The sequence below is a fragment of the Polypterus senegalus genome, chromosome 2 (genome assembly GCF_016835505.1).
Source record: "Polypterus senegalus isolate Bchr_013 chromosome 2, ASM1683550v1, whole genome shotgun sequence".
Classification (NCBI taxonomy): Eukaryota; Metazoa; Chordata; class Cladistia; order Polypteriformes; family Polypteridae; genus Polypterus; species Polypterus senegalus.
The window spans coordinates 314,680,632-314,705,230 of NC_053155.1; the positions used below are offsets into that span (position 1 = coordinate 314,680,632).

Below are 24,599 nucleotides of genomic sequence, written 5' to 3' on the forward strand. Positions count from 1 at the left end.
TAAGCGAAGCCTTTTCGGCATTTATGGGGTTAATGTATACTCATTAAGGTCATATACATACGATTACTGTTTCATTCCTTGTAGTTTTCAGGTGCTTGTGCACTCAGCCAACCGTAAAGCGCCTCGCTGATTGACAATCTTGCGTTCCATTTAGAAAAAATCGCCTGCCAATGGGTGCAGACGTGGGCGGAGCTCCGTCGTAGAAATTGCTACCAAACATTGTGTCTTTTAGTCACTCTCAGTTAGTTCAATCCGAGGCGGCTGCAGTGCTGCTGCTGGCGGCGACGGCTCTGGTTGTGGAGTATCCAGCTTGCAAATTAATGAAATTACGGCATTAATACTAAAAAAAAAATCTGCTGATTCAATTTGAACATCAATAAGGACTTAATTACAAAAATAACGTGGCTGCGGAGGAAGAAATACAAATACAGCTTTTCGCCTTGTTTTACCGAAACCAGCACGTTCGAATGTGCATTGGCTTGTTCCGATTCTGATTAGCAGTTTCTAAGGAGGCATTTTGGAATACATTTGGACGAATACCACCGAAAGGGCATCTGCAGTGTACAGTTCTCCAAACGGTGCCTACATACGCACTGTTAATTTGGATCTTTACCGACAACTGTCGCTGGATCGTGGGATAGACTTTGGTGCATTAAAAGGTGCATTCTTCTCATTTTTACAGTATTTGCCCTACAACGGAGAAAGACGCGCTCTGGGACTAGAAACCTATTTGTGAGATTTTTTTTTTTTTTAATCTCTTTTGGGAATTGGGGATGCCGTTTTTAAGTTTATTTCTCTGGTTGTTTTTACATTTGGAAGCCTTTTTTTAAGCGAAACCAAAAAAAAAAAAGGATCGTCCGCTCTAGTGTGTTGTTGCTACCTTTCCGAAAGCGCCGACTGGGAGTGATCGACCATGACGATGATAATGAGGAACTGGTTTTGGAAATACTGCTTAGGAGTTTTGGTCATAATATGCAGGATAGCATTATCCCGTTCGACGATTTTGGACTCCATCTACTGGAATTCATCAAATACCAAGTAAGGCAAATTTTTTCTTGGGCTAACCAGTTTACGCGTTTGGATCGGGTTCTTTCTTTTTTTTTTTTTTATTTATTTATTTAAACTTATGTTTGTTATAGAATTCCCCTGATTACCAAAACCGAATTAAAGCGCATTATTGTTTGTTTCAAGTGGACGATTTTTAATCTTGTACAATGCAATATTTCATTGACGCTTAGCAAAGTTGTCTAATCGGGTGTGTCTTCTCAGGTGGTGTGTGTATTAAAGTGTATGTAGATAACCTTTCAAAAGTGAACACTTGATGGCTTATTACTTGTTCTCATTTTACAGTATCTCAATGTTCACTTTTTTCCCTTGCCAAAGCTAATTACTGCTAGCATAAGCATTTCCATCAGACAATCCATCACTGTGAACATTTTCTTACATAAGATACTTGTCCGACCTTCGTTCTTCATCCTCTTAAAATACTAGGGGCAAATAAAGTTTAACCGTCTAGCTAATAGTGACAGCTTTACGTACATATTTTTTATTAACAAACGATATGTAAAGCATTCCTGTTTTGGAGCGCTTACGAGAAATGGCCGTACCTGTTGGTACTAGAGGTTCTAGACGGCCTCCACGCCTGAAAATATATAGCAATAATGAGATTATGGAAATATCTGAATCCCTATAAACTTTGTCAAGAAGACGGCTCCTGTGGGGTTTTTTTTTCCTCCCCTACACGCCCCATCCCAGCGGGCAGAAATTTTACTTTTTTGGCCTTTACAGCCCCCGCTTAAAACTCTCTCTCTCTCTACAGACGTTTGCGCGTTAGCAGCTGCACCTGCTTATTTTTGTTGTACTGTTGTTTATCTGCCGTGTTTTGATTGTTGGTCAGTTTTTTTTTTCCGTGTAGCTCCGAAACCCGCGTCCAGTTGTGATGTGTGTGTGTTTTTTTTTTTTGTATACCGAGTTGGTACCACACTTTGAAATTTAATTTTATAATTTTTATAAAGGGTTATACGTCGATTCTATGTATCGCACACTTATTCGCCCCAGACCTAGCACCCGCAGACAACCCAGTCTTGGGGAAAGTTGAATAGCCACAAAAGTAAAACTCGTAAGCTACATTCGCATTTCTTGCCTGAAGCACTCGCAATAAATGAAGGCCGACTTCGTATGTCGCTCTATGGCGGCGTTTACTTTCACCCTCTCGGGAGTTCGCAGACCATACAGGCTAGAGGGGGTCTGTCCTGGCTTGACGGGATTTGCTTCCATTCACCCCCTTCACGATTTGTGTAATCGTTGGAACTGCTGCTGAAATGACTACACGTATTTTGCAAGAGGGAACGAAATGCGTCTAGAAAAACCGCATGCACATCTTTTTAAATCGCAGTTTATTTCTTTTTTTTTTTTTCCTCGTCCATTTTTGAACCATCCTCTTGCACCGCGGTGTTTGTTAAAACACACTCGTCAGTTATTTTAAAGGGCATTTATCTACCCTTTTTTATTTTAAAGGCGTAATTCCAATTGCGGAATGGCGCTCTTCTAACCTGACGGACTCGTCCCTTGACCGTAAATTCTTGTTAACCCTCTGGTAATTGAAATTGCATACTGTGATCGTGCTCCAAATGCCACCTCGAATGTCTTCTGCAGAGCGCGGCTTACGCTCATGCCCTACAGAGGTCAGTCGAGTCCCGGAGCTTCGTGTTCTCCTCTTATTTTGGGGGCTCTGAACGATTTTTGTATATTGATACTGCCACCACGCAGGTGTGCGCAGTATTATCTGCAAATCAAGATGCTTTAAAATTAACGCGTCGTATCATTTTTGCGTGAGCCGTTTGCACCGCATTGTAGCAACATTTCCACGCACTGTCCGGCATAACGGGAAAACGGTAATCGGCAACTCTCGGGGGGTTGGCTTGGCCGTTGGCTATGAAGATCTTTCTGTGATCGCTGCTGCTTAAGAACCTCGCTGTCATGAGATTTTTACATCCCAAACCCCCCATTTTCATCAATACAGACCGTAAAGCCCATCGAGTTGCATTTTTATCGGTGACGCGTTTTTATACAGTCGCCCTCTGGTCTTGGTAAAGGGCAAGGCAGCGCAACAGCAACAAAAAAAAAAAAAATCGGGCTGTGCAGATCTGACTGAACCGTTTAGTTGTCGCGAAATTGAATCAATGGAATCGGCGCGCGGCTTCAACTCAGCTTAGAGCAGCCGCTCGCTTCCTCGCAAGAATTTACTGCTTTTTTTACGCAGAAAAACGAGTACAATATCCTTGATGGGGGGGTAGGACGAGGTAGCCAAATTGATATGGACCTCATTACCGACCTCATTGTTCGGAGTGTTTTACGGCTTCAGCGAGGCCAGCGCGGTGTGTCGCACGTCTGGCTTTCTAAATCACATTCAGTCAATTCGCCGTCCTCCTAACAGCCAGCTCGGCTACTGTATTTGAACGCCTGGCGAATCTTTTTATGTAATTTATTTAACGGGTTGTAATTAACACACGCGCGCGCACACACACACTCGTACGCAGGCGCGCGTGTGTGTGTGTGTGGACCGCCTCGGAGATAAGTAGAAGAATGCGAGATAAAGAGCCTGCTTCGTAAATGCTGATCTTCCCATGCGGAACAATAAAACGCGATCAGCGGCCTTGCAGAGGGAATCCCTTCCGTTGCTTGCTCCTTGATGTTTGTTTGAACAGATTATCTCTGTGTATACCGAAAAAAAAAAAAAAAATCCTGCCCCTTTATTTGTTTTTAAACTTTGCACTGTAGGCTGGAGCAGTTTTTAATTGTTTGCTAATCTTGTGCCCTGTTTTTGAGGTAACGGCGGATTGGGCTGCAAATGCGGTTCTTTATCATTTGATTGTGTCCTCTTAAAATCATTAAGCACCCCTCCACAGAGGTAGAACACAACCATTCAGCAAGATTATTATTATTTTTATATAGAACAGAATATATAGTCAAATTTTAACATGGTAAAACCTTGCCCGAGTGCAGCTTTAAAAACAGTGGTGGATCCAGACCAAATTTACCAGGGGGGACCAGTATTCTGTGCCCCCATGAAAAAACATCACCCTAAGTATTTTCAAATTTTATCTCTTCAGCACAGGGGCCAGGGCCAGTTCAGTGCCCCCGTCTAAAACCGCCTATGCTTAAAAATGAAGGCTCTGAAGTGGCACTTTATTGAGTTGTGTGGTTTCTTTTATGGAATCCGTTTGCTTGGGAAAGAACCATTTCATTCATTAACATCCGGAATATATATATTATACAATAATAAAAAAAAATGCAAGCGAATAAACACCGCAAACTTGGAGTACACACTCAAAAATAATTATGAAATGACATTTTATGAGGCTGTGTGGTTCCTTGTCAAACAATTGCTTTATAAAAGAAACCCTTCATCCTGGGATGGGCTCTTGAAAGAGGTGGACGAAAACTGAAATCTGTGTGTGTGTTGTACACAGCGAGACCTCTTTTGTAAATTGCCGAGCCTCACTGAGATTTCACAGATCTATTATCTCTATTTTTCTTTTTGAATTTATTACAGACTTTAATAAAATTTGGTTCTTTTCTGGCACTCTTTTGGTTCCTAAATGAACCTTCCACATAGAGTGCCATTACTCAGGGCTACTTTCTGGACATCTTATTTTTAAGAGTGCATGAATGTTGTGAGTGGGGTATGCCCCCCCCCTTTTCTCTTTTTGAAGTGGTTTGTTTGCTAACTGATGATAAAGTTTCTTTTTAAGTAAACAAAGACCCCCATTTCCCCAAAAAAAATCTAACAATAAATCATTACCGAACTGTGCATTTCAATGCTGTTATTTAGTGTGCTGGCACTGATAACAGCCCTTATCAGATGTAAAGTTATTTAAAGTATTGTGTGTGTAGAAGAGACCTGCACTTTTTAAGCGTCCTTGTATATAAATAGAATTGCTTAACCTTGCATTTAAGTTTTACGACAGCTTTCTCCCCCATAATATTAAAAACCGTAATTCCATTTGCCACCGCTGAAATGGTGCCCTGGCTGCCATCTCTGCAGAGCCCCTGCCTCAGTTTTAGTTTTGAATATTTTATTTTTATTTATTTATTTTTCCTTCTGATTGCGCTGTTGCCCAGAAGTTTTACGGGGCACATCTTCACGATGAAAAGGCAAACCTTTCCATTGTTCTTAATAAATAAGAAACCCCCATATTCTTATTTTAGATTTTATCTCTGCATTAAAATGCACCTTACAGTGATGTTTATCCATACAAAATGCCTTTAAAACCCTTTTTTTTGGGAAAACATGACCATGGGAAAGGCGCTATATAAATTATTAAAAATCTTAGTCCTTCTAAAATGGCACTTTATTGCATTGTGCGGTTCCTCTTTGAACCTTTTTATTTTGTGAAGGGTTTTCAGATTTGCACACATTCCCAGGACAACTTTTGAGTAGGTGACGCCCAAAAAATATATACTGGTTCTTTTTGATAGCATTTTACAGTTCTTTACTGGTTTGTGTGGTGGCTCTCTCTCTCTCTCTCTCTCTCTCTCTCTCTCTCTCTCTCTCTCTCTCTTTTTCATACCCCCATGGACCCCATTTCCTTCTTGACCAGGGTTCTTTGCATCTGAAGTTGGTCCTTTTGTGCTTTTAAAAACTTTTCTAATCCGTAGAAAGACCTGCCAGTGTTAATATTTTAGCAGGGCACTAACAAATTACGAAAATCTGCTTGTGTTGGTGTTTAGCAGTTGCTCACAATTTCCGACTCTCGATGCATTTTCAAATGTCTTCCCAGCTAGTTACGGTTCGCTACTGTATGGAGCTCATTTTGAATTTAAATAAACAAACGGCGGTTCTTTCTGGAACCTTTTTTTTTTTTTCCATGTGGAATCTGTGTTTTTGGGAACCAGAAATGGCTCCCCTATGGCATTGTTCTGAAGGTACCTTTTTTAAATTTTACTCTCCATAATAACGGCTTTTAAATGGCATTTTACGTGGGTAGTGGTGTGGTTCCTTCGTAGAACCGCACTTTGACAAAGAACTGGGACCAGTTCCTTGTGTTCTGCAGATCCTTAACTTCATAAAGGGCAGAGTGGTGGTTCTGAGGCTAAGGATCAGCGTTGGTATCCCGAAGGTTGCCGGTTTGAGTCGCCATCACTGCCAAAAAGAGATCCTACTCTGCTGGGCCCTTGAGTAAGGCCCTTAACCTTCAATTGCTCCATGGGCGCTGTACAATGGCTGACCCTGCGCTCTGACCTACCAAGGGGTATGCGAAAACGAACAAATTCCTAATACGAGAAATTGTATAAGGTGAAATAAAGACCAAAAAAAAGTTGGTTCCTTGGGCTCTGAAAAGATTCCTAATGTGGGTAAAATGGAGATCGGGTGCTTTGTAAATGACATCGACTTTACTATACATTAAAAACACTGAAAAACAGCTATCCAGCCTGAACTTTTTAAGCCCCACGGTGTGTGCAGCAGTCATTTTTTTTTAAAATGGTGAACCCTTCTGCATTTTTTCAACTCCGTTCTATTCATTCGATCAATGTGGATGAGACCCACCAAAGCTTGCCAGTCCTATCTTTCTTTTTTTTATTCCTCCTAAATAACCTCAAGTTGTGTTTCTTGGAGGTCCCTAAAGTTCTACTGACTACCACCACACTGCCTGGAATATTTTATTGAGCCTGCTGTAGATCTTAATAGAAGGTTCCTTTTTCTAGCACCTTCACATGAACGGTGGAGCTTTCAGGATCCAAAAGTGGTTCTTCTGGGATAACGCTCTGACGAACCGCCCTGGCACCTTTTTAAGTATACACTTTAAAAAAAAAAAAAAAATGAGAACCCGAGGGGGCTTCAGAAGCATGATGCTTGTGCACAACGGCTACAACAAAAGACGTATGAAATGGTTTGAGTTCACGTGTTTCTAGTCTGGACTCTCCACAGGCACAATACCTGAGTTTTTATAGAAATGAGTGAACCATTTTTTCTGTGCAAGCACACCGGTTTATTATCAATATTTTGAGTTTTTTTTTTCTTTTAGGAAGTGTACACCCTCTTTAAGGTGCAGTGCTGTGTTCAAATGGTGCCAACCCCAGAAGCCTCGGAGTTTTTCTCTCAACCCAAATCTCCACCACTGTGTTCTTCGGGTACAGTATTTGGAAAAGGGGACCACAGTGTGAAGAAATGAAGAACAGTGCAGAAATATATAAATCGCCCAAAGATGGTTCTTTTGTCTTACTAAGGCCCAAGTGGACAAAGACCAAGATGGTTTTTGTCTGTCGTGCGTGAAAGAGAATTTCATTCTTAGGCATGGATTTCTCTTCCGTCGAGTTGTCTTTACTTTTTAACAGATGTGTGAACTCCATAAAGAATTTGCCGGTAATCCGTTCCTGTAGCTCGGGGAACCAAAACAAAGCGGGCAGCCATAGCACTCGCCCCCTAATTTATTTTTAAGTAAATCAACCCCAGCTCTAGTTAATAAGGAGATTATGCTGCATACTACCTCTTTGTAAAAGTGATGCAAATTAAAGACTGCGGTAGAAAGGCACAGATCCAACATGAATGAGGTGCAGATAACGCACACACACACAAAAAAAGGGCCAGAGGAACTCGCTGTTGTAATCGGGCTGTTTTTGCAGAGTCGTCAAACCCCCCCACTTTAGTCTTTTTCTGCATAAAATGTGCTAAATCCTCCTACTTTATACAATGTATAGAAAAGCCAAAAAAAAAGGGTGCTTCCATGGCAACCTATAGATTAAGTTCATGTTCACGATGCCCCCCAACCATCGGCGTGGCTCGAGGGTATTAAGTGAGAACGCCAACGGCCTTAGAGAGCTGGGATTAGAGTCCATGCCTGGCTGTGGACTGGGTAGTATGCCAGGTTACAAAGAAAAGGGGTGGGGTTGGCAAAACATTTTGTTTGGTTTGCAACCACCCTTAAGTTTTTTTTATTTTTAAAGATTCGCATTGTCAGGTTTTTTTTTTTTTTTTTAGGTTCCCAAATTCCATTTCACTTTACCTTCGTGCCCATTCAGCTCGATGTGTACTCCGACATCTGCTTCATTCATTTGTGCTGCAGACGCCGCCCGACAAAGGCTTGGCCATCTTGGAGGTTATCTGAAAGGAAAACACAATTATGTAGATGTTAACCTGAGAGGGGTTTATTAGACCCCCCCGCCACCCCCAGCCTCTGAGCAAACACGCGGTATAAAACTTGGGAGCAGCAGGCTGTCCTATTTCCCGAAAAAAAAAATGGAACTGCCTTTGTTTATCCATTCTGAATTTTTTTTGTTTTGTCTTTATTTTCTTGCAATCCATACAAAGCAATCAAGTTTTTACAAAAAGAAAAAATTAACAGTTTAACAGTATTTATTTATTTAAGGTGCCCCCTTTTTGATATATGTATATGTGTTATATATATATGTGATATATATATATATATAGAGAGAGAGAGAGATTATCTCTTCTTTCCTAAAATTTTGATTGGCATTTAAATTTCAGAGTATCTTATTATCTGAATTATGGTCGTCTTTTTTTGGGTTGCATAATAATAATTCTTTGCATTTCTATAGCGCTTTTCTCACTACTCTAAGTGCTCAGCAATTGCAGGTTAAGGGGGCCCAACAGAGCAGAGTCCCTTTTGGCATTTTACGGGATTCGAACCGGCAACCTTCCTCCTGTATGTCTGCCAGTACCTCCTCCTGATTATGTGCTCTTGCGCTAAAATTGCTTCTGACAGGGGAAGGTGGGGGGGGCGTTAAATTTTTACCAGTTACAGGTTCTGAGCAGTAATGGAATTTGAGTTGCGGCTGTGCAGATTTTCTTCCAGCGCTACGTTCAGCACCTTCCATTAATTTTATTTGCCCGGAGGAACAAAAGTCAATTACATAAAGGAGAGTCCCCTATGTGTTTTGTTTTTAAATGGTGGAAAAAAAAAAGAAAGCTGAAATACGCTCCTGAAAGCCCCCCTTTCCCCGTTCACAGTATAATTCAGATAGATGAGCTCTTAATTTGAGCTTTGCAAAAGCCAGAACAGCTGCGTCTGGAAGGACTTCTGAATTATACCCCTCATTTGGTGGTCCGGGTTTGTAATCTGCAGGCGTAGTTTATCTGCTTCCCGACCCTCTGCACTCTCGGATCCATGACACACACAAAAAAAAAAATGTCAGGCAGAGTTCCCGCTTTGCATTACAATGCATCATGTCACTCTTGTCAGTAGAGACCCCCACTGTTTGCTTTGCTATTGTCTCTACCGATTTTTGAAAGGGGGGGGAGAACTCCTGCGTTGGTACTGGTTCCCGCTTTGACCCTCTATGCAGTTTACACTTTGGCAACTTTCTGATCTTTTCTTTTTTTATTTTATTAAAACCTTTTTCTCTGTAGTAGTGGTACTGCAGGACCACATCACCCATTTAGCTTTGGGCTTTCTACAAAAGCAAACTGTTGTCAAATTGACGAGTATTGAGGTGGATTATAACACAAGCACGTGTGCGAGTGTCTGTTTCTGTTGTGTGCCCTTTTGGGATTTCTAAAAGCGCTGGTGAGGTTTTTGATGCACCCTCTGTTGAAATGAAAAACGCACAGATTTAATCACAAAATGTGTAGTGCACTGCAAAGCACACATGCAACAGAAAGTAACTTGCGGATGGGCGGAAATCCACTTATCCACCTTTTAATGGATCCGACGTGATTTGAAGTGTTGAACATTCTGAAGGGAATTAGTCCAGTGGATTGAGACTGCGAGTTCATCAAGAACACTGAGAGGGTACATTTCACAGAAACATTAGGAAGGTTTTCTTGACACGTGGAATAAATGACCAAGTAGTGTGGTGGACAGGAGGACTTTAGGGGCCTTCAAGGCTCGACGTGATGGTTTTATGGAGAAATGAATTGGACCGGACGGGCGTACTTTGTTGGGCTGAATAGCAGGGGCGGCAAAGAATTGCTGTATATTTTAGTCTTTTAAATTGAAATACCTAAATAAGGGGGCGGCAAAATTTTTCCTCCGCCCCGGGTGGCTGATACCCATGCTACGCCACTGCTGAATGGCACATCCTCTCCCTTTTTTTTTTTATTAGAACAATCTGGACAAGTGCCGGTTTGTCCATCCAGTGGTTAGCATCTGGAACAATTTTTAAAAAATAGGCAAAAACCTGTAGAAGAGTAAAAAAAAAAAAAAAAAAAATCAAAAATCAAATTAGGGACTAAAAATCTGTGCAATCCACCAATTCCGTTTTCTGTTCTACACCCAGCACCTTTCTTGCACTTGCTCGGGCCACGTGAATGCGGTTTTGTAGCTGATGACTGATCACTTTTTGTGTGGTGTGCAATGGATGAGTGAAAAGAACGATAAATTGGCGTGCGTGTCACGGAACTCTGAGCCCTGACGTGACTAGGCCAGTGTCGCTAAGCCAGGCATATATATATATATATATTTTTTTTTTTTTTTGTGGTAGGGACCACCGGCACCTTTTTATTTGATTTTCTAGCAAAGCGCTTCGAGTGGAAAAATTCAACAAGCAGTGCTGGGCGGCAGCAGCGAAAACGGGTGGCTCTGTCTGTAGAGGAACAGGGAACGGGATCTTGTGTGTGGGGTTCTACCAGATCAAACGGAGAAACCGTGTCAATGTCAATTTATATAGCACATTTAAAACAACATAGTAATGCTGCGGCCAAAGTGCTTTACAATAATAGAATAAAAGAAAAAACAATAAAACATAAATAGTAATAATAATATACGAACATAAAATAAGAGAACAAATAGAAATAATGTTATATGATCACAAAGAGGAAACCATCAGTATTGCTGAAGGTCACTGAATGCAAGTGAAAAGAAGTGAGTTTTTAATCTCGTTTTGAATTGTAGACGACTCCTTAATATGACGAGGTAGAGAGTCCCACAGGCGAGGAGGAGGAGCAGCAGCTGCAAAGGCCCTGTCCCCCTTAGTTTTACACTTGGTACGAGGGACAACAAGAGACAACTGACCAGAAGATCTAAGCACTCCGGATGGCTGGTGTAAAACACACAATTCAGATAAATAGGCAGGAGCGAGCCCATGTCAAGATTTAAAAACTAGCAGCAAGATTTTTAAAATCAAGTCGAAAACTGACAGGCAGCAGCCCGTGTAAAGAAGCTAAGATTGGAGAAACAGAGTCATACTTCCTTGCCCTAACCAGAAAGCAAGCAACAGCATTTTGGACCAGCTGTAACCTGTATATCAGGGATTTGTTAATGCCAGAATACAGCGCATTGCAGTAATCGAGGCGAGAAAAAATAAAAGCATGAGTGGCTTTCTCAAGATCTTTAGAAGATAAAAAAGGCTTGACCTTACCGAATAGACGAAGTTGGAAAAAGCAACTCTTGACTACAGAAACTGTGAATCGGACAGACCATTTTTTCTAATTACTTGGATTTCAATCCATCTTAGGTGGGTAGCATAGCTAGTAAATACCCAAAACTGAGAATAACTTTTTTTATGCTTTGTGGGTAAGAGAGATCTAATGCCCTCGTGGTAGGTAGGAGCCTTGCATGCATACAGTATGCCATAATTTTGGATTTAACATTCTCTGTTTAAGTTGCCTTTCATGTTGCACAAACTCTCCAGCTGTATAATTCCATACTCTTGGGGGTGACGGAGCATATGTGTTAAATTTACGATTGCAGGTTCAATCCCCACCGCTAGCCCCCCTGCTGTTTCCCTTCACCTTCTGGGGTTCAAGCGACATTATACAGGGTGGTTCAGATCTAATTATGAGAAGGTGAAAACATCACACCTGCTGTTCGACTGACGACCGTCTCCCCGCCATTTTGGAATGCAGGTCAGGGGCTACCATCTATCGGCAACAAAGATATTTTTTTTTTTTTTTGGTGAATTCTCTATGTGATAAACTTCAGTTCTAGCGTAATGAGAATTGCGTAATTCAGTCTGGACCACCCTATAGTAGTATGTCAAATTTCTTCTTATTCACACTTCCATTGATGAGCCCAGATCTACCATCTAATACGCCTGCTTAATCCTGAACAGGACTATGGTGGGCCGGATCTAAACCTAGCAAGCAAGGGGCACGAGGCAGGAACAATCCCTGGGTAAGGGTGCCAGCCCACTGCAGGGTCAAAATTCACACACGCACACGGGGATAATTTAGCATTGCCTGCTCGCCTGACCTGCATGTCTTTGGACTGTGGGAGGAAACCCAAGCAGACATGGAGATAACAACAACATGCAAAGTCCACACAGGGGGAAGTTTAAATTTCACAAATGCGAGAAGATCTTCAGGTCGTCGAGCTCGTTTGTTTAGCTGATGGTGAAGCTGTTCCAATATTTCTTAAAGGTGTTTGTGGTTTCTGCTTCATCTCCATGTCTTGGTGGGTTCCCACATCGCCCCTAACTTCCCACCACAGCTGTTTGCATAAAGAAGTTCCTTCTGGTTTCAGTCCTAAATGCACTTTACCCTTCATTTCCTAAGGTGTCCTCCAGTCCATGATTATCCCGGTACTATTTACGGCGAGCGCTGCACCAACATGCCACCCTTATTCCAAAGAAATAACCAAAAATGAAGTGTAGCCTGAACTCAAGAGGTCCAGTCGCTTTTTCCGTTAGAATCGTCAGTTGTGTTTCCTGAGCCTGCTTTTTCTGTTACAGGGTCACGTAGAGTCCGACCTTCCCGATCCCAAAACTGACTACAAAGCAAATGGTGATTTCTTCTATAGGCGTCTCTACGTTAGATGAAGCGTCGGTACAAACCATCGGGGGTGTCTCTTCGACAACGTGCTTCACGAAAACTGACGCGCATTTTAGGTAACCTGCCGTGGGGTCTCTTGACCATTCAGGTCCTTTTTTCTACCAGTAGAATAACAACTTGGAAATGTAGTGGTGCGTGTTTTTAAATAAATGGTATAGATTTAAATTATGACTTTACGGCCTGATCCTCTTGAGCTCTCTGGTGATTGAGCTGAAATCGAACGCCTGCAAAAGGCAAAGAAAAGGGTACCAGAGGACTATCTAATTATAGAGGAGTCTTCCAGGTTCTCGCAAGTGTGAAGCGAGATCGGGCAGGGCAGGGCAGGGCTTCCCAGAATGCACTTTCACTTTCATTGAAACGCCAATTCAAGTGGTGAGGTCTGGGGAAGTAACTTGTAGAGGATGGAAGAATCCCATCGGCCTCCTGCTGAACACTCCTTGTGCTCTCCGCATTCAGAGAATCGCTGTGTGTGCGTGAATCTTGAACGCTCGAATAGCTAATTTGTGTGTGTGATCTAATTAAAGTGCACATATGCGCTGCACCAAAGCCCATACATTTCCCAGCATTGTGTTTCTTGGCCACCCCTAGAAGTGGGGAGGCCTTCTATCGGTGCCTTCACAGCATGCCATTTCTGCAGCTTGCTTGCATCATCAAGTTTTTATTTAATGGGGGGGTGGGTGGTGTTCCCCTGTGGTAGTGTTAGGGTGTCACGCAGCCCCCTCGCCCCTTCAGTTGATCGAATGAGCTCACTGTCTTATTAGGAGGCCATGCAACTGTATCTCCTAAGCGGCTCACCCGCAGCAGTTTTTCCCCCCTTTTTAGTCCTGATTGTCTCTGGATGATAATTTTGTGAAATCGTCGTGTAAAGAATCCATCTTCTCTCTCTCTTGTTGTGAACATGAAACTTTAGTAATCCATCTCTGTAATTGTACCTTCTCTTCATTGCCAGGCCGCTCACATTCGGTATTCAACAATGATTGCTAATAGCCCATTCAGGCAAGTATTTACTTGTTAGCAGGAGAACAGAGCATGATAAACGTCCAGCAAGCCCCGAGCCTCCATCGGCCTTTTTATATGCAGACTGGTGCATATTTATGGAGAGGAAATGACAAAGGGGAATGTGAATGGACGTGGCCCTCCGTGTTTACTTTAAATGAAGGTTAAAGTGATTACAGGCAAAAGATATAAAGGGAAGCCGGCTATGTTTGTTTCTCCTTATCAAACATGGAGCTTCACTTGTGTACCTGTCTTTTATTTCATTTTATTTTTTTTTTTTACCCCCAAATTAAATTAATGGCGTCTGTGTGGAATGCAGACGGCTTAACGATGTGACCTTGCTAGCTTACATTAGGGGGACCAGCTTGATCCAATACACGTACACCAGCATCTGTTTGTGGTGTGGCTTGCATCACATTTCTTCTGTAAAGTGAAACGCCTTTTGTGATTATACACAAGTGTGTGTGTGGTTTTAAAAAAAAAAAAAAAAAAAAAAAGTGTAATCGCAAAAGGCGTTTCACCTTACAGAAGAAATTTAAGTAAGCCAACTGTACTAGACGGCAGAGGTAGTAAATGTATGTATATACTGTATGTGTATAGATATCTCTCTCTCTCTCTCTAATATATATTAATATATATATATATATATATATATATATATGAGAGAGAGCGAGCGCCGTTTGTGTTGTTGCTGTCACATAATGCAAAGAGTACACGACACGTGTTTCGCCCATATTTGGGCTCATCGGGCGTACGCACTCCACTGCACCCCTTGCGGGAATCGAACCTCGGATGCCAGCGTTAGACAAAGTCCCTTTTACGCTGCGCCACGGCGTGGTGTTCATTTTTATTTGACAGCCTGGAGATTGGAGTAATTTATGTTCATAGCATTCGTAATCCGAGTCTCGATCTGATTGTATGGGTGGTTACCTACCAGGTAATGCATGTGGTTGGTCGGTCTGCCAGTCGGCAAACGTCCGCCACATTCCCTATCAGTTGAGAGAAGCACATCATAGAATGTTACATCGTTTTACTGTCAAATAATGCAAAGAGTACACAACTCGTGTTTTGCCCTTATTTGGGCTCATCGGGCGTACACACTCCCTGCACCCCTCGCGGGGCGGGATTGAACCTCGCATACAATCCAATCGGGACTCGGACTACGAATGCTATGAATGGGGGGAAAAATATGTATATGTGTATATAGAGATATAGAGAGGTGTGTATTTTAAAAAAAAAAAAAAATCTCCATCCATTATCCAATCCGCTATATCCTAATTACAGGGTCATGTCTGCTGGAGCCAATCCCAGGAAACAAACCCCGGGCGGGGCGGCAGCCCACCACAGTGCGCACTAGTGATGGGAACTTCGGATCATTTTACCGACTCGGACCTTTTGAGTTTGGTTCAGCAAAATGAACAAATCTTTTTTCGAGTCATTTCGTTCAATTCTCTTTCTGGCTCAGACTGCATAGGTTAAGCTTACGGGGCTGTCACGTGATGAACGAATGACTCAAACCCGAAGATTCGAGAGATGAACTAATTAATTCTGTTTCCGGCTCAGACTGAGTTGGTTAAGCTTATGGGGCTGTGACGTGATGAACGAACGACTTGAAACACCCGAAGACTCGAAACAAGTAAATCAATTCCAATACAGAAACTATAGGAAGTTGCGCAAATGCGCATGCGCAACTGAACGAATCACTCACGAGACGACTCGTTCTTCCCGAGTCGTATTAAAGATTCGTTCAGTCGTTCAAGAACAACCCATCACGAGGGCGCACACACTGGGGACAAAGAATCACCAATGCACCTAACCTGCATGTCCTGTGTGAGGGAACCCACACAGGCACGGGGAGGACATGCGAACTCCACGCAGGGAGGACCCGGGAAGCAAACCCAGTAGTGATGGGTCGTTCTTGAACGATTATGAATCTTTAATGTGACTCGGGAAGAACGAGATGTCTCGTTGGAGTGATTTGTTCAGTCGCGCATGCGCATTTGAGCAACTTCTTAATTTCTGTATTGGAATTGATTCACTTGTTTCGAGTCTTCGGGTTTTTCGAGTCGTTCGTTCATCACGTGACAGCCCCATGAGCTTAACCTATGAAGTCTGAGCCGGAAACAGAATTGAACGAAATGACTCGAAAAATGATTTGTTCATTTTGCTGAACGAGACTCAAAGGTCAGAGTCGGTAAAATGATCCGAACTTCCCATCACTAAAACCCAGGTCTCCTAACTGCGAGGCAAATGAGAAGTGATTGGACCGTGGGCGTGGTTGTCAGTGTTTGACAGGAGGGCGGGACTTGTCAAAATCTCTTGGCGAAAAGTCTCCTCTCGCGGGAGCTGAAATTATCTCAGAGTTTTATAAAAGGAAATCCTAGGATGAGACTTCTTACCCAAAAGGGTATAATTTCCTGCAAATAAGGTGGTCTAAAAATGAGGGTGTTTTTGGGTGTAGCGGTGTCAACATTGAGAGCCCCAAAAATGTGATGTCTTGTATAACTAAACTTTAAGTTTAACGAGATCCCGTATGTTGGGGATTTTCTTGTACTACTACAACAACAACAACATTTATTTCTATAGCACATTTTCATACAAACAGTAGCTCAAAGTGCTTTACATATTAAAGAATAGAAAAATGAAAGACACAATTATAAAACAAAATAAATCCAACATTAATTAACATCGAATAAGCGTAAGGTTCAATGGCCAGGGGGGACAGAAAAAACAAACTCCAGACGGCTGGAGAAAAAAATAAAATCTGTAGGGATCCCAGACCACGAGACCGCCCAGTCCCCTCTGGGCAAACTGAAACTACTGATTTAGGAAAAGTGATTTTTCAAAATGTTTAGAAGTAATTCTCATGAACACAATTGGCAGCAGGTGGGTAGTAATTGCCTCACAGTTAGGAGACCCGGGTTCACTTTCCGGGTCCTCCCTGTGTGGAGTTTGCATGTCCTTCCTGTGTCTGCGTGGGTTTCCTCCCACAGTCCAAAGACATGCAGGTTAGGTGCATTGGAGATTCTAAATTGTCCCGTGTGTGTGTGTGTGTGTGCCCTGCAGTGGGCTGGCGCCGTGCCCAGCGTTTGTTCCTGCCTTGTGCCCTGTGTTGGCTGGGATTGGCTCCAGCAGACCCCTGTGACCCTGTAGTTGGGGTATAGCGGGTTGGATAATGACTGCCTGTTATTAGCTGTTCAAGGTTGTTGAGTTTTAACTGTGTATATTAAGAATGCCCCCAAAGATCATGAGAAAAGATGATTGTGGCCTCGGAGGGCTACCAGTTTTATCTGCGAATCATGTCAGTGTGTCCTTACTTTGTGACATACGGCGCTCAAGTAGACGCTGGAGGTATGGCATTATCTTGCAGAAATGGAAGCACTGGGTCTTAATTTTCAGACCTGGGTGGAGTGACCGGCAATTGGGCCCATCTACGTGAAAGCTAGAAGAACGTCGGGCGGGGGTAACCATGCCCATCCATGAAGTGCGGACCTATTTGACGTTTGTTTACTCGGTGCCCCTTTTTTTTTTTTTGCCTACTCAGTGTATCAGAAACGTGCGAGTCTATCGTTAGCCACCACAGGTCAGCCCTTGCTTTTGATTTACATCCTTCTTTCAGAATTGCAAGAGCAGATGGCTGCCAGCCTGCTTTTAACTCCTGAACTGCTGGACTTTTATTTTTATTTATTATTTAGCGTGTCTGAGTGCCCAGTGACTTTTCGACATGTGATGTATTTGTGTGCAGAGGGCATCTTTTAGTTTTAAAGAATAAACCTTTAATCATTCAGAAAAGAGCAGCCACATTTTTAACCTTTAAACTGATGCTACATTACAAGTATATCTTCCCATTTATACATGATAGGGATTTTTATAAATGTAAGTGGCAGCATGTTGGTTGACCCAAGGCAACATTATTTTACTTTATTTTTTTTTTTTGCACTCTAGTTTATTACATGCGCATCAAAGGGAGTCATTTTTCATCTCTGTGGTGGTTCCCTCTTTCTGCTGTAGGCTGTGAAACGTAATCTTATCAGCATCTTGTATTGGTAATTGTAAAGAGACATTTTAAATTAAAATTTGAATATAATTGTGCTGAAAATGACACCAGTTAAGCCAGAGGGGAAGGAAAAGGGAAGCCCCTCCAGCACTTATTGGCAGGGGAAATGTAATAAATGACGAGAGGTGCAATCTGTAAGGTGTGCTTTTAACCCAGTAGTCCGTGAGGCTTAGTGGCTAACGTCTGGATTATAAACCATCAGGCTCCGTGTTCAACCTCCAGACGCTGCTTTACATCCTGTGCCTTTCTATTTAATAAATAAATTGTAAATCTAAAGGGCAGCACGGCTGCTCGGTGGTTAACGCTGCTTCTGTATGGGTCCACCATCCTGTTCAGACCCTGCAGCTGGTTGGCGTTTTCTATGAAATTTGCACATTTTCACCATACAGTAGTACCTCGGTATACGTCCGCTCTGGTATACGTCCTGTTTAGACGCGAAAAATTTAGCTTGGTATACGACTTGCGTGCTGGAACATCACGCGCTACCCTTGTTTACCGCTCTCGAGACAAAGTCACGACTGCCCACGAAAGTCAGTACGCCAGTTGCTAGCATTCATTGAACAATTTGCACGATTAACTCTCTCTCTCTCTCTCTCTCTCTCTCTGTGAATTTTTCATGCGATTTTTGTGTTTTTTCACGTAAATTTGAATTGATTGTTGAAAAGTATGAAGGTGGCATGCGTATCTGGGACTTGGCTGCTGCATACCGTATGCCGAGAACAGTGAAAACAAAGACGTTATTAAAGTAAAGTGAGGTTAAATTTTCATTGATTTCATCCAATTGCGTTTGTATTTATGTATTTTAGTATTAAGCAGCGTTTTAAATTATTTTATACAACCCCACCAATGTATAATATGCCAATAGCATTTTTTTTTTTCTTTTTTTTTTCCTCATGGGAACAGATTAATCATTTTTCCCTTTTATTTCTAATGGGGGGGAAAAATTAACTTGGTATAAATCAACGGATCTGGAACGGATTAAGGACGTATACCGAGGTACCGCTATCTGCATTTAGTTTTCCTCCAACATCCAAAGACGTGCGTGCGTGCGGACCCAGCATAGATCAGATAACCCCAACCAGGGTTTGTTTTTCTCCCTTTTTTAAAACCAGTTCAGCTCTTCCAGGGTTAGGATCAGGGCTACTTGTGTAATGCACGGACGGCTAGTACCCTTTTCTATTCTCGTGACGCAAATCGGATTTTCGTTTTTCACATTCGGCGCCCAAAGGGGACATTAACGTTAGGGACCTTTAGGCAACTATGCTCCACCCCCCACTAACTTTTAAGGTTTGTATTTGTGCTTGGGGTCGGTCAGCCTAATAATTTTAAACCCCAAAAATAAAGCAACCGGTGGCGCCTTCACCCCCCAACCTTCGGTTATCTTGCACCGATTTTTTCCTCCTCGGCCACACGGGTCTTGCATTGAATGGCGTCTGGTGATTCTGCCATTCTACGTGATGTCAAATGGCAGTCCAAACTCCTCATGTGTAACTCCTAGCGAGTGGAATGAAGGTAGCCATCTCCATTCGGAGGCTCACTGTGTGTTTTGAAGACTCTTGTGTACTTCTAACTGAAACTTTGGTTCTGTAATTCGAGAATTCTTTTTAAAAAAGCCTTTTCCTTTAACGCTTGATCCCAGACTGATGTTGACCTCTTTCTGTACATCACTTTGGGGTGCTGAGCTCATCAATGCAAATGTGTGCGTGCCTGCATGTATAATAGAAATACAGACCTCACATGCCCACTTTATACTGTATATAAATACCCTAAAATGATGAATCACTTAATTTTATTTCCATGTGTTTGCATGTTGGTTTTTATACTGTCATGCCTGGGTTTCCCTTCCATGATCCTAGTCCAAGGCATTCATTTTGAAATTTTGGAGTTCTATTTGTAGAAAAGGTCCATTTTCAACTGACCGACCTTCATCACAAGATCCCAGACAATCCACGGTGTCAGTCGGACATTTTTCTTAATTGCTTTATCCTTAACAGGGTCTTGCGGGGTGGCATTCTGGAGCCTATCCCAGCCAGCCAGTCAGTCAGTATAGGGCACAAGGCAGGAACAAAACCTGGACAGGGTGCCAGTCCATTGCAGGCACACACACACATACCAGGGCCAATTTAGCGTTGCCAGTCCACCAACCCTGCATGTGTTTGGAATGTGGAAGGACCACTGGAGCACCCAGACATGAAGAGAACATGCACACTTCTTACTACAAGACCGCAGTGCCACCCTGCCACCCATTTTGATGCTTTGTGGTGTGACTTTTTTTTTTTTTACATCAAGCTTTAAAAATTTTTAATAAGTGCCATGTAGTGTATTCCTGTCCAGTTGTTAAACCGCTAAAACGCTGTCTCCACCTTCTCGGCTCGTTCTTTACTTTATATATTTTACTCTTTACACTATTTTTTGCCTTTACGTTGTACAGTGAGGTTTTAATAATATTTTACATTTATATAGCGCTTCACATAGAGTGGGGAGCCCCTTCAGCCACCACTAATGTGTTAACATCCGAAATGTGCCAGTTTGATTTTTTTTTTTTTTTTGGAAAGGTGAGAGACAGACGGGGGATGATTTAGGGGGCTACAATGACCAGGCCATGGTGGGTATTTTAGCCTGGGTATTGGGATACACCCTACTCTTCACATAGGATGCCCAGGAATCTTTAATGACCACGGTGAGTCAGGATCTCAATTTTACATCTCCTCCAAAGGACATATTTTTACATTTAAGGGGTTTTTGAAGCAAAAATAGTTTAATATTCGAGGTGTTGGTGCTATGATTTCCTTAAAAAAACATGCCTGTGTTCTGTTTCTAGCGTGCCCCTAATTTACATTTCTTTTGTGCTGTCGTAGCAGAATTCAGGCCTAATAAGTTGCAGTTCTAAAACCCGCTCCTAACAGAAGGAGGAAGCCTCTTTTTATGCGTGCAGCAGAACTAAATGTCTGTTCTAACCGGCAGCTTGCTACCCCACAAATAAAGAAGCTGGGCATTTGTGGCATGGTGGAGGATTATGCTTTGGTTTCCTCTGGCTTGCGAAGTACCGCTTGACAAAATGAATTTGTAGACAGGCTTCAGTTGGTGCTCTGTACACAAAGCCGGGAGGGCGCTGTCTGTTGTGACGGGGTGCGGCTTGGAGTTTCTGTTCCTGTGAAATCTTATTTATTCACATCTGGAGTGAGTTTAGTGCAGTGGCGGGCAGGCAGGAGGGCACTGGGTACTGAGCTCATTTTTTGAGGAGAGCAACGTCCAAGATGTTGAACGAGTTTGTGTTTTTTAAAAAAAAAAAAACGCTCTTTTGTTGAGAAAGGCCAGTGAAGGCTGCAGCGGACTGCAAAGCGTTTTTATGCGGTTTGAAGGGCTGCTGCCAGCATTTTGGTTTGAATGAATTTAGAGAATGGCATGTTGCCTGTAAACCAGAATATGCTTAGGGTGCAAATGTGACTTGTGTAATTTATGGCTTTTCTACCAAACAAGCAATATATATATATATGGGTGGTTTGGAATTCTTGGTGTTGGTGCCTTTTTTTATTTTTTTCCTCCTTGGATAGAATTTCCACAGTTCTTGCACTGCTTTTCCACTGTCGCCCCACCTACTGTTTTGATGGCACTCTGCTTCCTCTTGATACGTCGCACCCTGTGACACCAAGTCTGCCAAATGTGGGGAAAAGTCCAAAAAGATGAAAGCCCCGCAAAGGAACAGGCCTCCAACTCGCTGCCTTTTCCGCACCTTGAGAAATGTCCGTCTGTAAGAACTTGGACTTTTCATCCTAATTCTGTTCAGTGGGCACTGCATTACAATTCTGTAAGGAAAGAATTCCTGCCTTGGGCCCAGTGCTGCTTGGATTGTAAGAGCAGACTCCGGAGGTGGAGAGTGGGATTTATTTATATTTTTTTTCCCTCTCCTACATTGGGTTTTCAAAAAGGTGAAGTTTTAACAAATAGAAAAGTAGTGCTGTGGATATGATGATACAGGGCGAGTCAAAAATGATGTTAACGTTGGAATGGCGGAAACCATTTATTCACAAAACATACTTCATGTGTGCAAGATTTACAGGAACATCTCAATCTGTTCGCCATCATGTTCAACACATGGACCATATGTGGCACGTAAATTGTCCATAAAAATGGTGTGTGCGTGTGTATGTAATATAGCAGTACCATTAGTGTTAACGGAATTTTCACCTGTCTGTCTATCTATTAAATAGTGCCTTTAATATCTGTGTAATGTGAGTGTTTTATTTAGGAGGGTTAATGGATAATGTCAAACACATTGCTAATAAAGCTAAAATCACAAAATTCTATAAATATGTAAAAGAAAAATGTATTTAATAGAGTAAAAATCATGAAATGAGAATAAAATATTTACTCTCTTACTGATTGGAGTATTCTTGTTAAACTGAGGTCCACTACGCTCAATGAGTATTTATAAGTTACAAAACAATCCATTTGTTAAGTGACAATCTTATAGATGATAAAAAAAAAAACTTTTTTTTAAATGACTCATTTGAATAGCAGGAAAAATCGGGTAATGACTAAAGTGATATGCAATAGGTCATCGTAACTCGACCTTCTTGATATTTTAGTTCATAATTTAAAAATGGAATAAGAATCTGAAAATCTAACGGCATCACATTAAAGTTCAATCAACTCTAAAAAGAATACCAAACATATGTAGGCTTTAAAATAAGCCCAATTTAAAGCATGACATAAGTCGCCTAAAATCGTTGCACTTTTAGGCTTAGGATTTTGTGGCTGGATGGATGGATGGATGGATGGAGAGAGACTTTATATATAAAACATACATAATACACACACCATGGTCCAGATCCAGATTGTGTGGATGACTGATTTATGCGGGGACGATTCCAGTTCAGGTCAAAGACGATTCTTCATGTCGTCGGTTTGCACACTTCTCGATGGCCTGGGATTTTTCAAATAAGTTTATTACATACAAAAATCAAGTTCTAGCGTAATGAAAATTGCATAATTGGATCTGGACCACCCTATAGATAGATATAGATAAGATAATATAGATATATAGATATATCTATCTCTCTATGTCTATTCTAGATATATCTAATATATCTATATCTCTATGTATGTCTATGTATAGATATATCTAATATATCTATATCTATCTCTCTCTATGATAGTGTATGATATATAGTGTGTACAATATAATATAGCAAGAATACACACGCACGCATACATTGCTTATCCTTGCTTGACATCGGTCAGATTTGAAAGTTCTACAAATGTGTGATTTAATTCCACCTTAAAGAAATGTGTACAGATTTATTGTATAACTGAAGGGAAACCGTCTGACGTGTGCTAAATTCACTTTTTAAAGTGTTTGTGGTTTTTTTTTTTTTTTTAATCCATTGCTTTTTAACACTACTTTGCCCCGACTCCCACTATGTGTTCGCTGAGGTTGGATCCCATTTTAGGAGCGAGTAAGGCAGGAACCGATTCCTAGTTGGCCACCACTTTGTCACAAGACACACACACTCTTACACCCTAACAAACTTGCCACCGTGCCAGCTGTGAATTCCCAGGTAACCTGTTCTGTACAGAGACCAAGTGAGGACATGTTCACACCTCGCGCGCACACAATTATCAGTCCAGAAATTTGAACCTGGGTATGTAAAAACACATAAGGCAACAATGGCTGTTTTATTTACTTTTAACTTCTTTTGCTCTTTGTATGCCCACCACTACGCTTCATGGGGGTTTGATGTGAAGCTTTTCTTTTCGTTGCTTTAGTATTATGCTGACATGGAAAGCCTGTATTTTAAATTTATTATGCAGTTAAAGGGGTTTACCTTGTAGTGGCCTCCATGTTCGTTCTTGGTTGGCTGTGTTAAAGATGTTTCCCCAACGCGGCCAAAAACCCCTCTGCCGTTTGGCTGAAGTTCTACCTGTAAATACAGGAAAAATATTACATGACTTAGGCAGTTGATTCGGACAAATTAGCGAACTAATGCAACAAGATCTGCCGTGTGGTGTTTATAAATCCTTCCTTCTCGTTTCTGTTTGTTTGTGGACTCGTCGTCGTCGTGTGGGATTCGTCCAGGTTCTCGGGTATCCTCCGACAACCAAAATTTTGTCTGCATTCGTTTTTATTTACTGGGATTACTTCAAACCGGCCCTGTTCAACTGTGGTTGTGCATCTGCAATGAACTTTTGCTTCCAATGCCTTGGACCCAATACTGCTGAAATGGCAAAATGGGTGGGAGTATGAAAAGCAAGCTCAAAGAACGAACTGAGCAATTGACTTTGGGAGTGGAGGGGTGCCAAGCTCCAAACTTTTGAATTTAATACCCTTTATCATTAAGAGGCCAGGCCGCAACATAAAAAAAAAAGAATGCTCTAGAAAATAAAGGGTAGTAAAGCTCATTTTAATGGGTCATAATAAAAAATGGTGTGTGTGTTTTTTAATGCTGGAGGTTTTGAACAGGGAGTGGTGATGGGAGGGAAAAAATAAAATACAGCAATGGAAACTGCATGTTCTGGAAATGGGCTTCATCATCACTGGTAGGCAGATATAAAATGGCAGCTACTTGGTCTTTGGCTGCCATGAGAGCTTACCCACATGTCCCCAAAAAAAGGAACACTGTGTGTGTGTGTGTGTGTGTTTTAAGATCAAGAGATGGCTTGATAACCAGCAGAACTTGTCATGTAGCTCTCAAGGAACCTGCAGGAAGAAAACACTTACTTACAGGGTGGATTTTTTATTTATTTTTTTTTTTTTTGTCTTCTCAAGAAGCACACAAAAGCTTTTTCCAGAAACCTGTTTGGTGATCTCATCAG

The 24,599-nt window shown here is 41.8% G+C and overlaps 1 protein-coding gene across 1 annotated transcript in view; it reads left to right on the top strand.

Moving 5' to 3' along the window:
• Positions 1–247: 247 nt before the first annotated feature.
• efnb2a (ephrin-B2a) overlaps positions 248–24,599 on the top strand; it is a 50,729-nt gene continuing 26,377 nt past the window's right edge. The window contains exon 1 of the mRNA XM_039745933.1: positions 248–1,038. Within this exon, the coding sequence (XP_039601867.1) occupies positions 914–1,038 (125 nt within the window). The 5' untranslated portion in view covers positions 248–913. The remainder of the gene's footprint in view (positions 1,039–24,599) is intronic.